Raw genomic sequence first — 16,648 nt, forward strand, 5'->3', positions numbered from 1 at the left:
AGTTCTTGAGGGCAAAAAGTCTAAAAAATCCAATTAAATAAAAATAAAAAAAGTTTATAATGAAAAAATACAAAGGGTAATTTGGCAAAAAAATTATATAAAGGGTATTTTTTCTAAACTTGGTTACACGTCACTGATTACTTAGATTAGAGCAGACTTAGATAAGACAAACTTAATATAACGCCACGTGTAAAATGAAAACAGACAACTAAAATTGATTTTTTATTATTATTACTACTATTACTTTTTTATTACTGTCAGAGACGAAGTGTTCTGCACCCGTTGCTTACCTAAACATTAGGTAAATCCTAGAACACTTTGCTGCTGCTTTAGACAGCGATTCTTCCTCCTTTCTTTTTAAATGGTTTTGAGTTGGCAAGGGGCTCACAGATGGAAAAATCTGGCAGTGTTGAACATGATTAAAAATTGCTGGAAGCGTGGTCATATTGAGCTCAATTTAACAGTTCTTCCCTCTCTTTGCCCTTCATTAACCAGTGGTACAGTACGTATTTCTTAGTGCTGGGAGGTGCACAGTAAAAAGAATGGCAACAATAATATATTATGATGTTGTCATTTTTCTTGCAGGATGAGATTAGACAGAATGAAATTGAATTGTGACAGAACGGGCCAGCTGATGCTGAGCTAGTTTGCGAATGGGCTGTAGATCAGATGTGCTGAGGGACACTAGCGGCAATGACTGATGGGCTTTCAGGCAACTTTTGCAGTAATTAATTTATTTTTCTTTGTTTTGTTTTATTTGGCATTGCCGTTTGGTTATTTCGCGCCCTGCAATTTTGTATGTATTTATAAAAGAGCAGGTGGCAAAAATAAGCAAATAACAACCATCAACAGATCAACAAAATATAAAGGCAAGACGCAGTTGATTAAATGCAAAACATGCCTAAAGTTGCACTGCAGCATCCTGAAAGCTGCTTGCGCTGGTCACTGGCTGTTCATCAGGAATCCCACTAATAACTTACTTGCTGCTAGTCTTGGATATGAATTTCCAACATGCTTTTATTTATCAGTTTTCTAATAGCCATCATTGTAGCTTTTACGATATATAGTTATATATTTTAAAAATGCTTACTTCTTTCAGCTGCTCAATTCGCACAGCACAAGCCTCGGCCCAATTTACTGAATGTACAGCCGTTATCTACGTGGTAAGGGAACATCGAAGGGGGGTTACTCAGGAGCGGACATTCTGGGCATTGCATATTTAAAATTGTTATGTTTTTATTTTGTAGTAATTTTAAATAAGTGTTTCAGCAAGTCACTCCTAAGGGAAAACTCCACCAGCTTAATGCAGTTTTTAAGAATCTAGTGGTATTTAATTACCCGCTGGGGGACTGCTCCAGCTGTGGCTTGAAAGCTGGAGAAAAAAATTCTATTTAGCGGCTTCAATACAGGGTGCTAACAAATACGGAGCAATTAACAAAGTTCACAAAAAGACGGAAGGAAAGGAAAGAAGGAAACCAAAAAAAACGGTACAGAGCAAGCCACTTGGTCAACCAAAGGCCGTCATGTTGCCAGCAGACTCGGCCTTGGCGTGCTCTAAAGAAATCCGGGATCTGACAAGGGCCCTGAACAGGGCTCCGCAGAGAGTCCCTCCCCGGTGATCTCTGCTTCCTGGTCTTGTAGATGGCCAGTCTACCAAGAGCCAGGAGCAGATTCACCAGGTAGTCTCTCGCCTTGATGGAGCCACAAACAGGGTGCTAGGAATTAGGAGGGTGGAAGAAAAATGCAACCAGAATTGCAGCAGGAGGTTCAAGAGGAGGAAGAATGGCTGCAGTCTGGTGGAGAGAAAATAAATATGAAACACCGACTTGGACTGACCGTAGAAAGGGCACGCGGCGTCCGAATCGGTAAAGTGCCGCAGGAGCTCCCCTGAGGCGACAGCTCTGTGTAACACTAGTAGTAGCAGAAGAAAAAACTGAACAGTGGAATTTACGGAGTTCATTTACTTTTTGTTACAGAAGTCGTTTAACAGGAAAAAAGCCAATGAATCTACTCAGAAATGCAAGTGTCTGTTTCTCATATATATATATATATATATATATATATATTAACATATATAGATTCATATGAGCTTAACATGCAGTCTACAACACTCGGTATTCCCAGGTGGTCTCCCATCCAAGTACTAACCAAGCCCAACATTGCTTTGCTTAAGCATTGCATGGCAAGTTCGATTTGAAGAGCTTTTTGCCGTCAGAGACGTTGCCAAGGGGCACTACAAGGAAGTAGCTCTTCTTGACCCCCTTCTCAGTGGATGACTGTATGATTAAATAGTAATTATTTTAGTCGGTAATTGAGGTTTCGTTTTTGACGTTTGCAAAGTTGTGTGTGTGTTTTTTGTATTTCCCAGAATGAGGATGACCCTGTTCATTAAATATATTCAGCTCAAACTACTATGGATTTTGAAGCCAGAAAATCCATTGTAAATGTGAAATATTAAACCTGAAATGTGAATCTGGATTTAGTTGAAAATACTCAACAGTAGTGTACCTTGCACTGACTTTTACTGCAAACTAATATGTTTCCGAAAGTACTGGCTATTTGTTAGGATATACTAATGTACAATTTGGTGGATAACAGTCATGTTGGTGTTTTTTCAGTTGCATCAATTTCTGATTTGCAGTGTAAAGTAATGGCTAAATCCTTAACCTTATACAGTATGCAACAATAATGCATTTGAATGGCGTTTGAGTTATTTGTACCAGCTCAAATGTACTCTAACCAGTACATTTTAAAATATACTGTAGGGCTTCCAAAAAAAAAAAAAGTTATGTAATCCAAACATTTCTGTAACTATATTGATAGAAATCTGTATTCAGGGCCCCCAGCAATAACTCTGTTATTTGCCCATTCAAGCTGCTTTTTGGATTAGTCATCTAGCAAAAGCATTATACACCGTTTATTAGCACAGTAGAAAGATGAATTAACCATAAGGCCATTTATCTCTTGAGCTAAATATTCAGCATTCCACCACCCTGTGCTTGTTGAGATCTCTAAATTGGTCTGTGTAACAATTAATAGACATATCATCCTTTCAGGTAGAGAGAGGACTGATTTAGTGTTGCAGGGAGTCATGTGACAATTTGAATGCGCTTAGTGTTACTAACCCAGTGTGTTGAAAGGCTTTCTATTAGTATTGAGAACACAGCAGATTGAGATCATCATGGCTAGCAGAAGCAAGAAACTGGGTAAGCTTCCACCTGTGTGTAAAATCATCTTTGCTAAATACAGTCAGCAACTATCTGTTTGCAGGTGTACCATATATTTGCTTAAGTCAATCATTCATAATTGGAACTACTGCTCGTAGAATACAAATTGCAGTCTGTAAGCCTGCTGTATTGACATGCTATTGAACCTTTACAATGTCAATGTTTTTTTGTCCCCCCCCCCCTTCTCTGTTACAGTTGATGCTGATGAGATTAAAAGGCTTGGCAAGAGATTTAAGAAACTCGACCTAGATAACTCTGGGTCTTTGAGCGTAGAAGAGTTCATGTCCCTGCCTGAATTGCAACAGAACCCTCTGGTGCAACGAGTTATTGATATATTCGACACTGATGGTAACGGTGAAGTTGACTTCAAAGGTAAGATTGCCTTTTTTTATTTTGAGTAATAACTTGGTTATAAAAATGTATGAACTAGAATACTGTATGTTCTACTGCTGTATACATTGATATTTATGTGTTGTCTGCTTACTGCATGACATTTTTATGTACTTCTATTAGTTGGGTCAGGAGGTCCTTGATTTAATACTACTTTTGCGTCAGTTATTGTTGTCCTCTATAAAGTCCCCCTTCTCTGTCGTATGCATGTGTAAGGACTCTGTATAGTATAGGCGTTTTACGTACTTTAAATTATTTTTTGTTTTGTTTTATATATATATATATAAAATAATATAAAATTTACAAAATAAATTTGAAAAAAAATAGGGGTTATATAGTATAGTGCTTCTGCTAGTTTTCTCAACATGTAGGGTTCTCCCCAGGCTTTTTCAGTCTGGCTGCCTGCCCAGCAAAGTGGCTGTCACTGCCTGGCTGAAAAAACCTGATTCGTCCATCTTGCAGATGCTACTGTGCCTTTAACAATAAGAAATGCATACGCTTCTAGCTGCCTAGTTCACTTGCATGTTGCAGGATGAAAAAAAAATCTTGGAACCACATGACAGCTGTGTTACGTCTTGTCACAACATTAACCAATCAGAGAATTGAAGGGGTGGGTTTTCTGTGTTAAGCACTTCGAGAGGCTAAAAGTTAGACTGCTAAACAAAATTGCCAATTTTATTTTCAAAGCAAAAATAGTGACAATGAATGCAGGATTTTCAAAATAAGCCGGCGATTGGTGTAGTTCACCGCAGGCTACTTTTATAAAAAATATTACGGTTTTCGTGCATTATCATTGTCAATTTTATCGTATTATTGTACTGTAAGGTGATATATAGTACATAATAGCGCCAAATATGCACCAAAAAACAACCCCAAAAAAAAGCTATTTCTTTTGTTGCGATATTATAAAAAATATGTAGCCAGGTGCTTGAGATATTGGGGGTTCATGTATTGAGGCTGTACGCCATTAATAGGAACGGCGTGATGGGATATCAGCGGAACACTTGTCAGCTGATATATACAATTACAAATGCTTAAGTGCAGAGGTGCTGGATTATTACACTCCGGTATCATGCAGCAGTTATGATGGTGACCAAACATGTGCGAGTGATGTTGTGCATAAAAAAAATGTAGAACAGTGAAAAACAAAGACATGCATTAAGTGAAGGTTACCTTGTTTTTGTTTTGTTTTTTTGTGTGACTCCAGTAAATCTACATTGTCTTTTAACAGTCAAATCGCAGAGTGCCTAAATAAGCACAGTAATTTACCATAATAAACAGTAATGAAAAATAATTTGATATGCCTTTGGTGTGTTTTTCCATCTTGTGGTAGAGAGGTTTGTCTAATATGTGTTGACATGTCAGATGCACCAACACTTAGGGGAAAGACTCCTTCACCCCCAGTTTCATGTGCTGATAGATCTCATACTTCATCTTCAGCTAAAACATCAACTAAAAGACTAAGTAGTTCCACACAGTGCCGAAGCTCCGCCTTGTCTTCCCTAGGAGGAGACCGAGTAAATCCAGTCATTCCCACGCAAGCAGGGAGAACAGCGGGCCATTACCGAGATTTCAACCGAGGCTACCCAGCCTATGATTTCACAGGAGTTAATACCCCTGGTAACTAAGGATATCTCTACAACCAGTATCCACGGTGGCTGATACAGGGACCGCAGCAGCTTGGAGTACACAAGAGCAATACTAGTCTGCTGACACATGCAGCATGGGAGACGATGTCGTGGACTCCGCCCCAGATGACGTTTCAATAGTTAGGGAGAGTACTTCACTGGTGTATACTAATGCAGAGGCGGTTATGAGAAGGATGTCTTCCCCTTTCGCTGCTAATACCCAGACTTTTATTAGGGAGGATGATTTCCTGAGTATCTTGGATTCAACGGATAAACAAGGGTTTTCTGGAGGCCCGTTGAGCGAGATACCTTTTTTTTTGGATGTACACGACGTATTATACATCTCAGTATCTCATCTAGTTAAGATGTCACATTAAATACCGTAGTTTCTCGTAAGACATTCGTCGTATTTTATCTATGACAGTACTAATATGGTCGGTGGTCACGTAGGAGGTTTAGGAGATGTGGTCAATCACGTCTACACCTTTTAACTATGAAAGAATTTACTTTCTAAAGATGCGACGGTGGTGAACGTGGTACGTGTAGTTATTGATAGTCTATGTACGCCGCGGCTTATAGTTGTATTTGATACCTCGGTCCACAGCCGACGGGATGGCTGTGGAGGGGGTCTCGTGTAGCCCCCAGAGCACCGATACGTCGATCACCTAGTCTCCCCCTTTTTATGATGTTTCTAGGTCGACGTCGGCCGTACACTACCATAACTATTGTTACGATCTCGACATCGTTCACAACAGACGTTCTACTCAAGACGTCTACTCCTGTAGGAGAGGACTGTCAGTGGAAATACCTTAATGGTAAAGTTCCCGGAAAGATAACCCGTGACTAGAATCTAATAGACTGTGTCACTTCCTCTTTTCGTCTACACAGATGGAGGAGCAAAGTTGTCCGTCTGCCATACAACAGGCAGAGGTATCCCCCCTAATAAATTATATTTTTAATAGAAAGTCCTTTCAGACCACAGCCAACTCAGTAGGACAGAGCAGGTTCCAAAGGGGCCAAGGCTGCAGGCCATATGGATCTTTCTGTGGCATTGCCAGAGGTAGAGGCAGATCCTCTACATCTTCCAGACTTTCTCCAGTCAACACGTGGCTTTACTAGAGGCAGATCCTCTACTTCTTCCTTACATTCTCTGGTCACCAACAGGCATAGTTCCACCCCCTCACTTCTGCCAGTAGGAGGAAGAGTTTTGCATTTAAAAAAAAAAAAAAAAAAAAAAAAAAAAAAAAACTGAAAGTAACATCAAACCCCTGGGGCTCTTATAACACTGATACAAGGTACCATTCCAGTCTTAACCACCAGCAACAGGCATCATTTGGACACGTCCACAAGGGGTCTTTCTACAGGTGAAGTTCAGAGCAATTTTGGACCTTAGTCGTTTGATTCTGACAGAAGTTCAAAGTGGCATCTTTCGACATTTATCAAGGCAGTTCAAACCGGAGATTGCATGGTTTCTAGCCCTCAAGGATGCCGGTTTTACTTCCCATACAAAGGGATTCCAGAAAATACCTTCAGTTTTCCATTAAGGACAGCAGTTACCAATTCAAGGCGGTTCCCTTCGAGATCTCCACAGACCCCAGAGTGTTCACCAAGGTGATGGTAGAAGTAGCATCGCATCTACGAAGCAGGGGAATCCATGTTTACCCTTGCATCGAAGATTGTGTTCTAACACCCTTTCCTCGGATGGGGCTCATATCAACCAGAGACACAGTTCTTCAACTTTTTCAAGACCTGGGCCTGTTGGTAAACAGGGAAAATCCATGCTCTTCCCAGCACAGTCTATAGTTTTCCTGGAAGCCGAATTCAACACAAACTGGAATTGGTGCAGGACACAAGGTAGCTTACCTGCCCGGACCCGACAACAGCCTTGCAGACCATCTGAACAGAGAGGGGTTGCCTCGCGAAATGGCAAATCCAGCCACAGGTTTTACGCTGGATATTCCACAAACTAGGGAAACCACAGGTATACCTGTTTGCCACAACAGAGAATACCTAGTTGCCACTGTTCTGCTCCTGGTTCCAACAAGCAGCAGCCATGGCAGTAGATGGACTGTCCATCCCATGGTCGACCGGCTTAACGTACGCATATCCTCTCCTGCCATTTAATCCCAGCTGTGCTCAGAAAAGTAAAGAGACAGGGCCAGTCTCATTATAGTAGCCCCTTACTGGGCGAAGAGGTTCTGGTTCACCAGAAATGTTAGAGCTAGCAGAAGCTGGGCTAGTGCACTTACCATTGACACGCGACATGCTGTCTCAGAACAGAAAGATGCTTCACAACAACCCTGCATGGTTACGACTAACTGCTTAGAGATTGAACGGCAACAATTACTAGATCAGGGGCTATCTGAACAAGTAGTCAATACTTGGTTAAAAAAAAACATAAAAGTTTCAAGCCTATACAGGGAAATGGAAGGAATTTGTTCTTTTGGTGCATCTCAAAATCTTTGTACCACACAGATATAAATCTATCAACATTTTTATCTTACCTGGGCCACCTGTTCCACAAGGGTCTTTCACGATCCTCCATTAAGGTGCATATTACTGCAATATCTAGTGTTTACTGGTGTGGGAAGATCACCCAGTAGTTTTTTGCCCTGCGGTGTCCAGATTTCTCAGGGGGGTTAACCACTTAAGTACCCCAGAGAAACATCTTTGGGGAAAGATATGTTTGAACCTCAGTCTAGTACTGAATAGACTCATGGGACACTGTTTTGAACCCATGGCAACCAGAAATTTCTGACATGGAAGACCGCATTTTTGGTAGCAGTAACATCCGCAAGAGGGATAGGTGAGCTTACACTGTTGATTGATGCTTCCCTATTTCCAGATTTTCAGCGACATGATTGTCTGCAGACCTAATCTGCAATTTCTATCAAACGTGATAACACGGTTCTCTCTAGATCAAATCATAACATTTCCTGATTTTTTTTTTTTTTTTTTTTTTTTTTTTTTTTTTTATTCCCCCCCCCCAAAAACCACACAAATCAAAATCAGAGGCCACACAGCACTTAATTGATATCCGAAGAGCACTAAATTTGTATGTTGATAGGACTATAAATTTTTTTTTAAAAAAATAAATAAAAAAAGACCATCATCTTTTTGTAGCTTTTAACTCGCAAGCTCAACGCAAACCTGTCTGCTAAACAGACAATCTCTAGGTGGATTACAGTTATGATATAGCCTGGAAAAGAAACCGACTCCAGGACCTGTAAAAGCCCACTTGGCGAGATAGCTACTACATGGGCACAATTTTAAAATCTGTCCCAATTGAAGACATTTGGAATGCAACTACGTGGGCCTCCGAGACCTTCATAAAACATAACTTCAGTTTGTCTTCTCAGCCAACTTTTGCTCACTTTGTTCTATCTGTGGCTTCGGGCACTAATATCTAACCTAGCACCCTTTGTCATTTCCTATGGAGTTCATCATACGAGGTAAGAAGACGAAGATTACCTATAATATGGTTTTTTTCATGGAATGATGAACTCCACACAACTATATCCCACCCTCCTTCCCCCTCTTCACTTTTCTTTTTGGTGTCCCTCTGAGTTTGGTTTGGAAATTTGGACATCAGTATTCTAGGAACGGGGGGGGGGGGGGGGGGCTTTATAGAGGAGGGACAATAACTGGTGGCAAAAAAGGATATATCAAGGATCTCTGGGAAAGATTGTTTTTTCTTCTGACCCAAGCAACATGGAGACTGGGAGTTCACTCAGTGTGGAGTTAATAATTATTATTTATTCTTTACATTACAGGCCAAAACAATAGAAAATACATTGCACAGAGCAACTCCTCCTAGGCAGTTTTCATGTGAGCCATGATCTCTCCCTTCAGGCATTATTTGCGCATTGGTTATTAAAAACTTGAAATGAATGGTGAAAAATTTAATTCAAGCTAAGGTTTGGGGGGTGGGGGGTGGGGGGATTGTTCAAACCAGGGTCTATATAAAAGGGGGCTTTGACTTGACTTGCCTCCTAATAAGGTCTGACCTTTCTCTTCTAAAGTCAGTCTTAAGTGTGGATGATCTTGAGGAAATAAACACTGCCTGCAGAGCTGTAAAATTTGACAGGTGAAGGAACCAAATGTCAAGCAGCTAAATCCAAAATACAGGGTGCTGGAGGTGCAACTTTAATTTGCAGCTTTCAATATCCTGTATACTCTGAACACCACACCTATATTTCTGTACATTTTGTTTAAAAAAAACTAAACCTTTTTTTTATAATTTTCAGAATTTATTGAAGGTGTCTCACAGTTTAGCGTCAAGGGTGACAAGGAACAGAAGCTGCGGTGTAAGTACATTTTGTTTTTACTTTGTTAATCCAGAGTGATGTTTTGTTCCTAATACTTGACTTTGAAAGTGATGCAATACAATTCTTGCTAATTCTGTCTCTTTTTTTTTTTTAATACTGGGGTCCCTGATTGACCTTCGACTGCCAGTTATATACAGGGTTTTGTTAATGTCAAAGCCTTGTGTTTCCAAAACGTCACTTGATGCAGCTTTAGGATTTCACTTTTGTTAAAAACAAACAGAAGTCAAAATGAATCAAAAGAAACTTGACGTGTACTTGATGTTTCTGTTTATTAATTTCTAAATGTAGCAGACATTGTCAGTTATGCCACAAGTGAAAATTGCAGTGAAAGATATCATGATCCTATTAGTTTTATAATAATTAATATCTCTTTAGTGTGCTAAGTTTATTATTAGGCATGCGGGCAATTGGAAATGCTTTACTGTTTTGATTTTTGATTGGTTGTCTTTTTTTTCCCTTCTTTCTGAATGCAGTTGCCTTCCGTATCTACGACATGGACAAAGACGGATACATCTCCAATGGGGAACTCTTCCAAGTGCTAAAGATGATGGTGGGAAACAATCTCAAGGACACTCAGCTTCAACAAATAGTTGATAAAACCATTATTAACGCAGACAAAGATGGAGATGGAAGAATATCCTTTGAAGAATTTTGTGCAGTAAGTGCTCTTATATAAAATTAGTTAATATTTACATAACACCTGGTTTAGTTGTCATACATTAGTCCAGTAGTTGCAACTGTGAGAGTAATCAATGCTTTGGCATTCTTACATTTTACAATGGTTTGGAGTAACACCGGAAATGTTTTATTATTTTACCACAGTATACGGTTAAACCTGTTGCAAAACTAGACCTTTTATAACTAGTGAATATAATCTGGTTGTTTTTAAGTAATGTTATTTTGGAGTTTAATCTGGAAAGGCTGATGCCTAAATTATTGACTGACAGCCCAAACAATATTGAAGGTTACTAGACAAAGGTATACACCCCTTAAAGTGAATGATTGTGCTTGGTAAATGTGGCAGAGTTTGCAGCACCCACACTTTCTTAACCTTGCATACTGTTCATTTTTCTGTTCTGGTAGTGTTATACATAACTTAATCCTTTTTTAAAATAACTTATTTAATAGAAATCGTTGTGTTCATGTCTATGGCATGCAGTACATACTGGACATTTTAGTGTAGTTCCATCTCCATCCATGCAAATTAACACAATGTGTGTTGTGCTTGCAGGTTGTAGGTGGCTTAGACATACACAAAAAGATGGTGGTGGATGTGTGACCTATCTGAGCTCCACACAACACTTCTACTTTCTTCTCCATCTCTGAAGATCTGCTCAAGATGTCCAGCAATGCTCTCTGTGTATTTTAAATGGAAGTATTTTCTCTGTGAAGCCACTTTTTCCAACACGAGCCTCGTGAAGCCAGCTAAGTGTTATTGAACTTTTAATTCTGTCAATAACTTGGTGTAGCACTTTAAAGTCTGAAGGACAGCTTACTGTGGAAAGAGCATCTCAGTGTGGTGGAGAAAGGGAAGGGGGCTGGCTTGTATTTTTTTATTTTATTTATTTTGGTCTCGTCTTTTTTAACAAGGAAGTATATCTTAGCTTTCTAAATGTGGGGTGGGGAGGGGGTAGTTAGATTAATTATAACTTAATTTAAGCAACACAAAGGTAGAGTATGACGTGCCAAGCAGAACATAAACAAACTAGATGAATATATAAATATTAGGGCTGTCAATTAATCACAGTTAACTTTTTTGGGAGAGTAATTTTTTAACACACATTAATCACACTCTTGTCTTGTCCCTCTTAGCATACCGTAATTCATTTTCTGCTGCACCATTTTAGTGCATGCAAGGATTGAATGAGTGCAAGTCGTCGTTTGAATATAAAATTAGTCGCAGAACCGCATTATGTAGCAAAGCACTCAAACTGAAGGACTTGTGAATGGGACTTTTTTTTTTTTTTTAAACCTTTCTAACGGTTCATTGGATAATAAGAGGGTTACTTGTATCTACTGTCAAAGTGAGTTCCAGTATCACAGAAGGCATCTAGTCTGCTGTACTGAGTGCTAAACATGCTTTTACTTCTCAAAGTACACATGCTAGTAGTTTTTTGTGCTGCAGATATCAGCAGTACAACAACAAATGAAACTTGTCAGTTTTGACAGAATACTCCTTAGACATTCAGGATCGCTGCAAACCCATGAATCAAGCTAAGTATGATACTATAAGTATAACCAATGCTGTTGGATAGCTTCCTTTTGTTTTATTTCAATATCCACATTTATTTTTAAACTATTATTTACAGTTATGGAGGATATAACAGTTACTCAGTTTAGTTTTGTTTTATTTAGGCAATTTCAAGTTATTAGTAAAACACAGAATTATTATTTAAACAGCAATGAAAAACATCAGTTTATGACTAAAGGAAACTGGTAATTGTAAATGCAGTAAGGCGAGTAAAAACTGACACCATTATGATTTAGCAGTTGGTTTAAACAATTTATCAATAATGCTGGATTATAAATAAATGTAAAACTGAAGAGAACCCAGAAATAGGAAAACTGGGTTTTTATGCTGGGCTGGTTTTGGATGATGATTGATGATAATATGATCAGTAATAAAACACACTTAATTGAGATGGATGCCGTAATTGTATCAATTAAATGTGCAGTTTAAAACCAAGATCATTTAAGATTCATTTTTTTAAGCTCAAGATTAATCAAGATTATTTTTTTTTTTTTTTAATTGCTTGACAGCCCTAATAAATATACATGTTTTAATTTTTGGAACTGGTAGACATAAATCATAATGCATGATTAGTCAAATTTAATTATTTCATATAGTAGTATTCTGTTTAGTCTATATATGGACTGATTTGATTTAAACACTTTTAGCTTTCAATCTAATAAACAAATAAAATATCTTAGAAATTTTGTAACAAGGGGATTATGTTTTATTTACATGTGTTTATATGGTCAGGGTCTATTTACATATAGATTCCTTGTTCTGCTTCTAATATAAGTTAAAATAGATGTCAAGGAGTTGACACGTCGTTGCATAATTACCACTTGTATGGCAGGTTTTTTCTGTCTTGGCACAGTACCTTTTATAAAAGCATCCATCAAACTTTCCCCTAAAGTAAATATGATTTATTAGATTTAATGAAATTTCTATTAGTAAGTTCAGCTTTTTAATGTAATTTTGTATTTATTACCTTTTAAACAACAAGCAGCTAAGGTAATTTATTATTATTATTATTATTATTATTATTATTATTATTATTATTATTATGCTTTATTCTGGTTTTAGATCTTTTGTAAGTGCTAAAAATTCAATAAAACTAAAGTACAATGCATATAAAAAAACAGTAGTTTATAAAGTATGTGAAAATAAGCGAGAAGTGCACCTTGCTTTATATAGTGTGTTACATATACAAAACTTACTGCAGGCAGAGTAAAAAACAAATAAAACCTGGTAATTTTTACCAATATATGTATATTAGGTAATAGGTAATGAGGGATAAATGTGTAGGTTTTTTTTTTTTTTTTGGAAAACTTTTAGCTAAATGTGTACCTCCTAGTTACTTTCAGTGCCCTTTTTTGGAGTTTTTTTTTCTTTTTATTATTAATCTTAATTAACCTTAACTTGTATCCTTGTATTAGAAGTGTAATGACATGCATTGTTGAGGGTGTGCATTATAAATAGTGAGCTATAATCCCCATTTTCCATCATCTCTTCCCTTTTTTGAGAGGGTACAATTAGCTGAAAATTATTTTAGAAAAAATTAAAATGCTTTCAAAAATATTTACAGGAATATCCTTGTGTGCAATTTGGCATCTTCACACTGTATTTAAGTTTGACGAATTGCTCAAAGCGCAGGTTCGGCTTACGACTTTAGAACACAAGCGCCTCCCTGTTAAAGCTGATCCTTCGAGTGCTGCACTTCCATGGGCTCGGTCTGTGAGAGAGATATCCAGTTTCTTCGTGTCCTTGCATGACATGGAGTTTTTTTGCATGTAGATCAATTTTGAAATGTTCCTCTTGTTTACATAAATTGTAATGTTAATTTTAAAATAATGTTGCCAAACTTTTGGTAAATGTTAACAGAATAAAAGAAACTCCACTACTTGTAACTCTTCTTTTCTGGATCAGTGCGTTGCTCGAATTCCAGCAACTATCTGTCTGTTCCAGTGTAAACTGCCATGTGCTCTGCTTCAAGGTGAAATAGTGAGATTTTTTTTTTTTTGTACATAAGTATTGGTTATAAATTTAGTTCATGCTCTCCTCTGTGTTACAAGTGCATTATTTAGGCTGCCGTTCTAGACTTTAGTGCTTTACTCTTGGGGAATTCTTTATTTAGTTTGTGGGGAAAATGGGTAAAGTTGAATGTTTAGTTTTTGTGTGCATGCTGCATCATATGCTGTGGGAACTATTGAAACCTTCATACTGTATAACAAGACTTAAAAAAAAAAAATAATAATAAAATATTTGAAACTTGGAAGTTGTGCTCTTGTTTTTGAAATGCTTTGTACATGTACAGTTAGTTCATATTCCATGCTACACTCCTTTTCATTGAAATGGATGAAATGCTATTTTTACAATTAATCCACCAGGTCAGTTCTTTTTATAATTGTTTGATTTACCTCTGTATTTTGTCAAAATGCTCAAGATCACGTCACGATTTGTAAAAGGTATGTCTTGTTCTAGACTGACAAGTGCAACAAGGATTTTTTTCTTGATTTGGGGCCACGTTGTTTCATCTGGAATAGGTTATGGGTAGCGGTCTACCTAAAACACGATTTCACGGAAATCGTGAAATTGAGGGTTCACCACGAAATTCACTTCTTTTAGGGGCCAGTGCATATGGACAAGTACGGAGAGAAACCTTGTTTAAATGAACTACTGCACAATGCAAGAGACGCAAACTACGTATCTTCCTTCTGTAGATAGCCCTTATTATTCCTTCGCAGCCCTATGTGCATTGCACTTACGAAAAAAACTAACCGAAAACGTCCACAAATAATATTTACAAAAAGCGGTTAATGTTGTTTACTATAAGTGAGAACAAAGTTTTAATCAGCCAATCTATGCATCTTTACTGCTTTTCTGTGACCTGTACTGTTTTCATTTCTAGTTTTCAGCATTGGAGGTAAAATAGTAGAAATGGACGACAAAAAGCAAAGTATATTTCGGCTAATGTTTCAAGATATTTTCCAAATAAACTGTACATGCAGATTGAGGTAATTGTTTTGCATATATTAATGTGTCCTGAGAAAATACGATTGATCACAACAAAAGGCTACTAGAGGCTGCTGAACAGAACATAAAATAAACAGCTTTCAGTAACCAAATTGGAAAGTCAGTCCAGACAAAAAGTATTCTTGTCTGCAAGATAAATCAGTATTAAAACGATTTAGCACAGCCACCTCGCTTCAACCTGCTGCTTACTTTCTGAGTTGGAATTTTAGACCTGAATAGCCACGTTTTCTTTGTTTTGACTGTACTAATAAAATTAATTATTGGAATGGACAAGTAACACGACAACGAATGTGCTGCATACATTGCCTTTATTAAAGTATGCCAGATGCCCTTCGCTAACAGAGTTTTGTGGCTGTTTCTAATCAAATTCGACATCTGTATAACTAACTTGGCAAAGCTTTGGCTTACACTTCCAACTAATTAACTGGATGCAGAACGTGCAGTCTCAAAGTATGGGCAAGTCAACTGCAGGGGGATGCTACATGCTTGCCTTTAACAAATGACTGCACTCTGTTTTAGTAAGGAAGTACCACTATTTTTAGGCTTTATAGTGTTCTGAAATACTGTCTACTTAGGTTTATTTAAACTGGTCAGCGAAATCCTAATTTTATTCCACAACCTACCCATGAAAAATACGTACGTTTACTGCGATTTAAGTAGACCCCTAGTTATGGGTAGGCTATTTCTACTGAGTTGACAGCTGTTTTAAATCTCATCCTGTTAAATGTAGGCCAGATTCCGTTGTAATGCTATCTTTTAAAATTAGAAAAACTGTCAGAATCTAGTTAAACTAGCAAGAATACAAAGTATGTAGTTCATATTATCAGTAGGTGGTGGTCTAACTGAACTACAGGTTAATAAACACCCTGATTAAAAATGCTCTATGAGGAGAGTTTGAGTTTGCAAATCTGCCACCACCCCTACTACTTTTAATATCTCAAACCATTCCACGTCACATTTTCAGTGTTGAATACACATTTCTGATAGTATAACAATATGCTTTGACTTGGCATATGAGGTTATGCAACTTCTTGAATTCTGAATTATAAAGACCCATTTCAAAATGTGGCCTTTCTACTTAGTGCACAGCTGTATTCTGTGATGCTTTTGGTCAAGTTTGATCAGTACCTCAAGTTTAACAAAGTTTTGACATGATTTCGTTATTTGCAGGGTTGTATAAATGTGGGGTGAGGTTATTTGCTTCAGGTCCATTTGCCAGTGTTGTAAGTAACCCTTTTCACTGCCACATTATTTTAGCTTCAGGCCATATCAATAATATAGACCACATGCTTTGCCATAGGGTCTTATACAGTTGTATTCTATGATTCTCTCAAAGTCCCTTTACAGGTGGTGTCCAGTAAACATTAACTGCCACATTGTTTTACCCTGACACTAGTAATGATACAGACCACTCACGTTGTGTCTCTCAAAGTTAGTGGCCAGTAGAAATGAACAATTTCACTGCCTCATTGTTTTTAACCTTCAGACAAAAATAGATTGCCATCTTCTTCATACTTACAAAAACTAATTTCTAGGTTTTTTTTGTTTTAATGTCTGTCTATTTAAAATAGGTTAAAACAAAGAAATTGGTTAAAACAATGAAATTATGCAATTCAGATTATCAATAGTTGTGCTCATTAAACTAATGTCTAGTAAACAAAGCTGGTATTCCTGCTGAAACCCAGGAATGCAACACTGATACTTATGCAGTGGCATCTCTTGGGCAGTTAAGTTTTGGGCTAGTCAACGAAACACAGAGGATGGAAGGTGCCCACTTGCAGATCCCAGAGATGTACCCTACTTTGCTCAATC

At 37.7% G+C, this 16,648-nt stretch overlaps 1 protein-coding gene across 1 annotated transcript in view; it reads left to right on the top strand.

The window, feature by feature from the left end:
- Positions 1-11,902, top strand: part of LOC121316113 (calcineurin subunit B type 1) — a 38,562-nt gene extending 26,660 nt beyond the window's left edge. The window contains exons 3-6 of the mRNA XM_041250890.1: positions 3,423-3,599; positions 9,493-9,552; positions 10,047-10,231; positions 10,805-11,902. Coding sequence (XP_041106824.1) covers positions 3,423-3,599; positions 9,493-9,552; positions 10,047-10,231; positions 10,805-10,852 — 470 coding nt within the window. The 3' untranslated portion in view covers positions 10,853-11,902. The remainder of the gene's footprint in view (positions 1-3,422; positions 3,600-9,492; positions 9,553-10,046; positions 10,232-10,804) is intronic.
- The last annotated feature ends 4,746 nt before the right edge of the window (positions 11,903-16,648 follow it).

Source organism: Polyodon spathula, chromosome 5 (genome assembly GCF_017654505.1).
Source record: "Polyodon spathula isolate WHYD16114869_AA chromosome 5, ASM1765450v1, whole genome shotgun sequence".
Lineage (NCBI taxonomy): Eukaryota > Metazoa > Chordata > Actinopteri > Acipenseriformes > Polyodontidae > Polyodon > Polyodon spathula.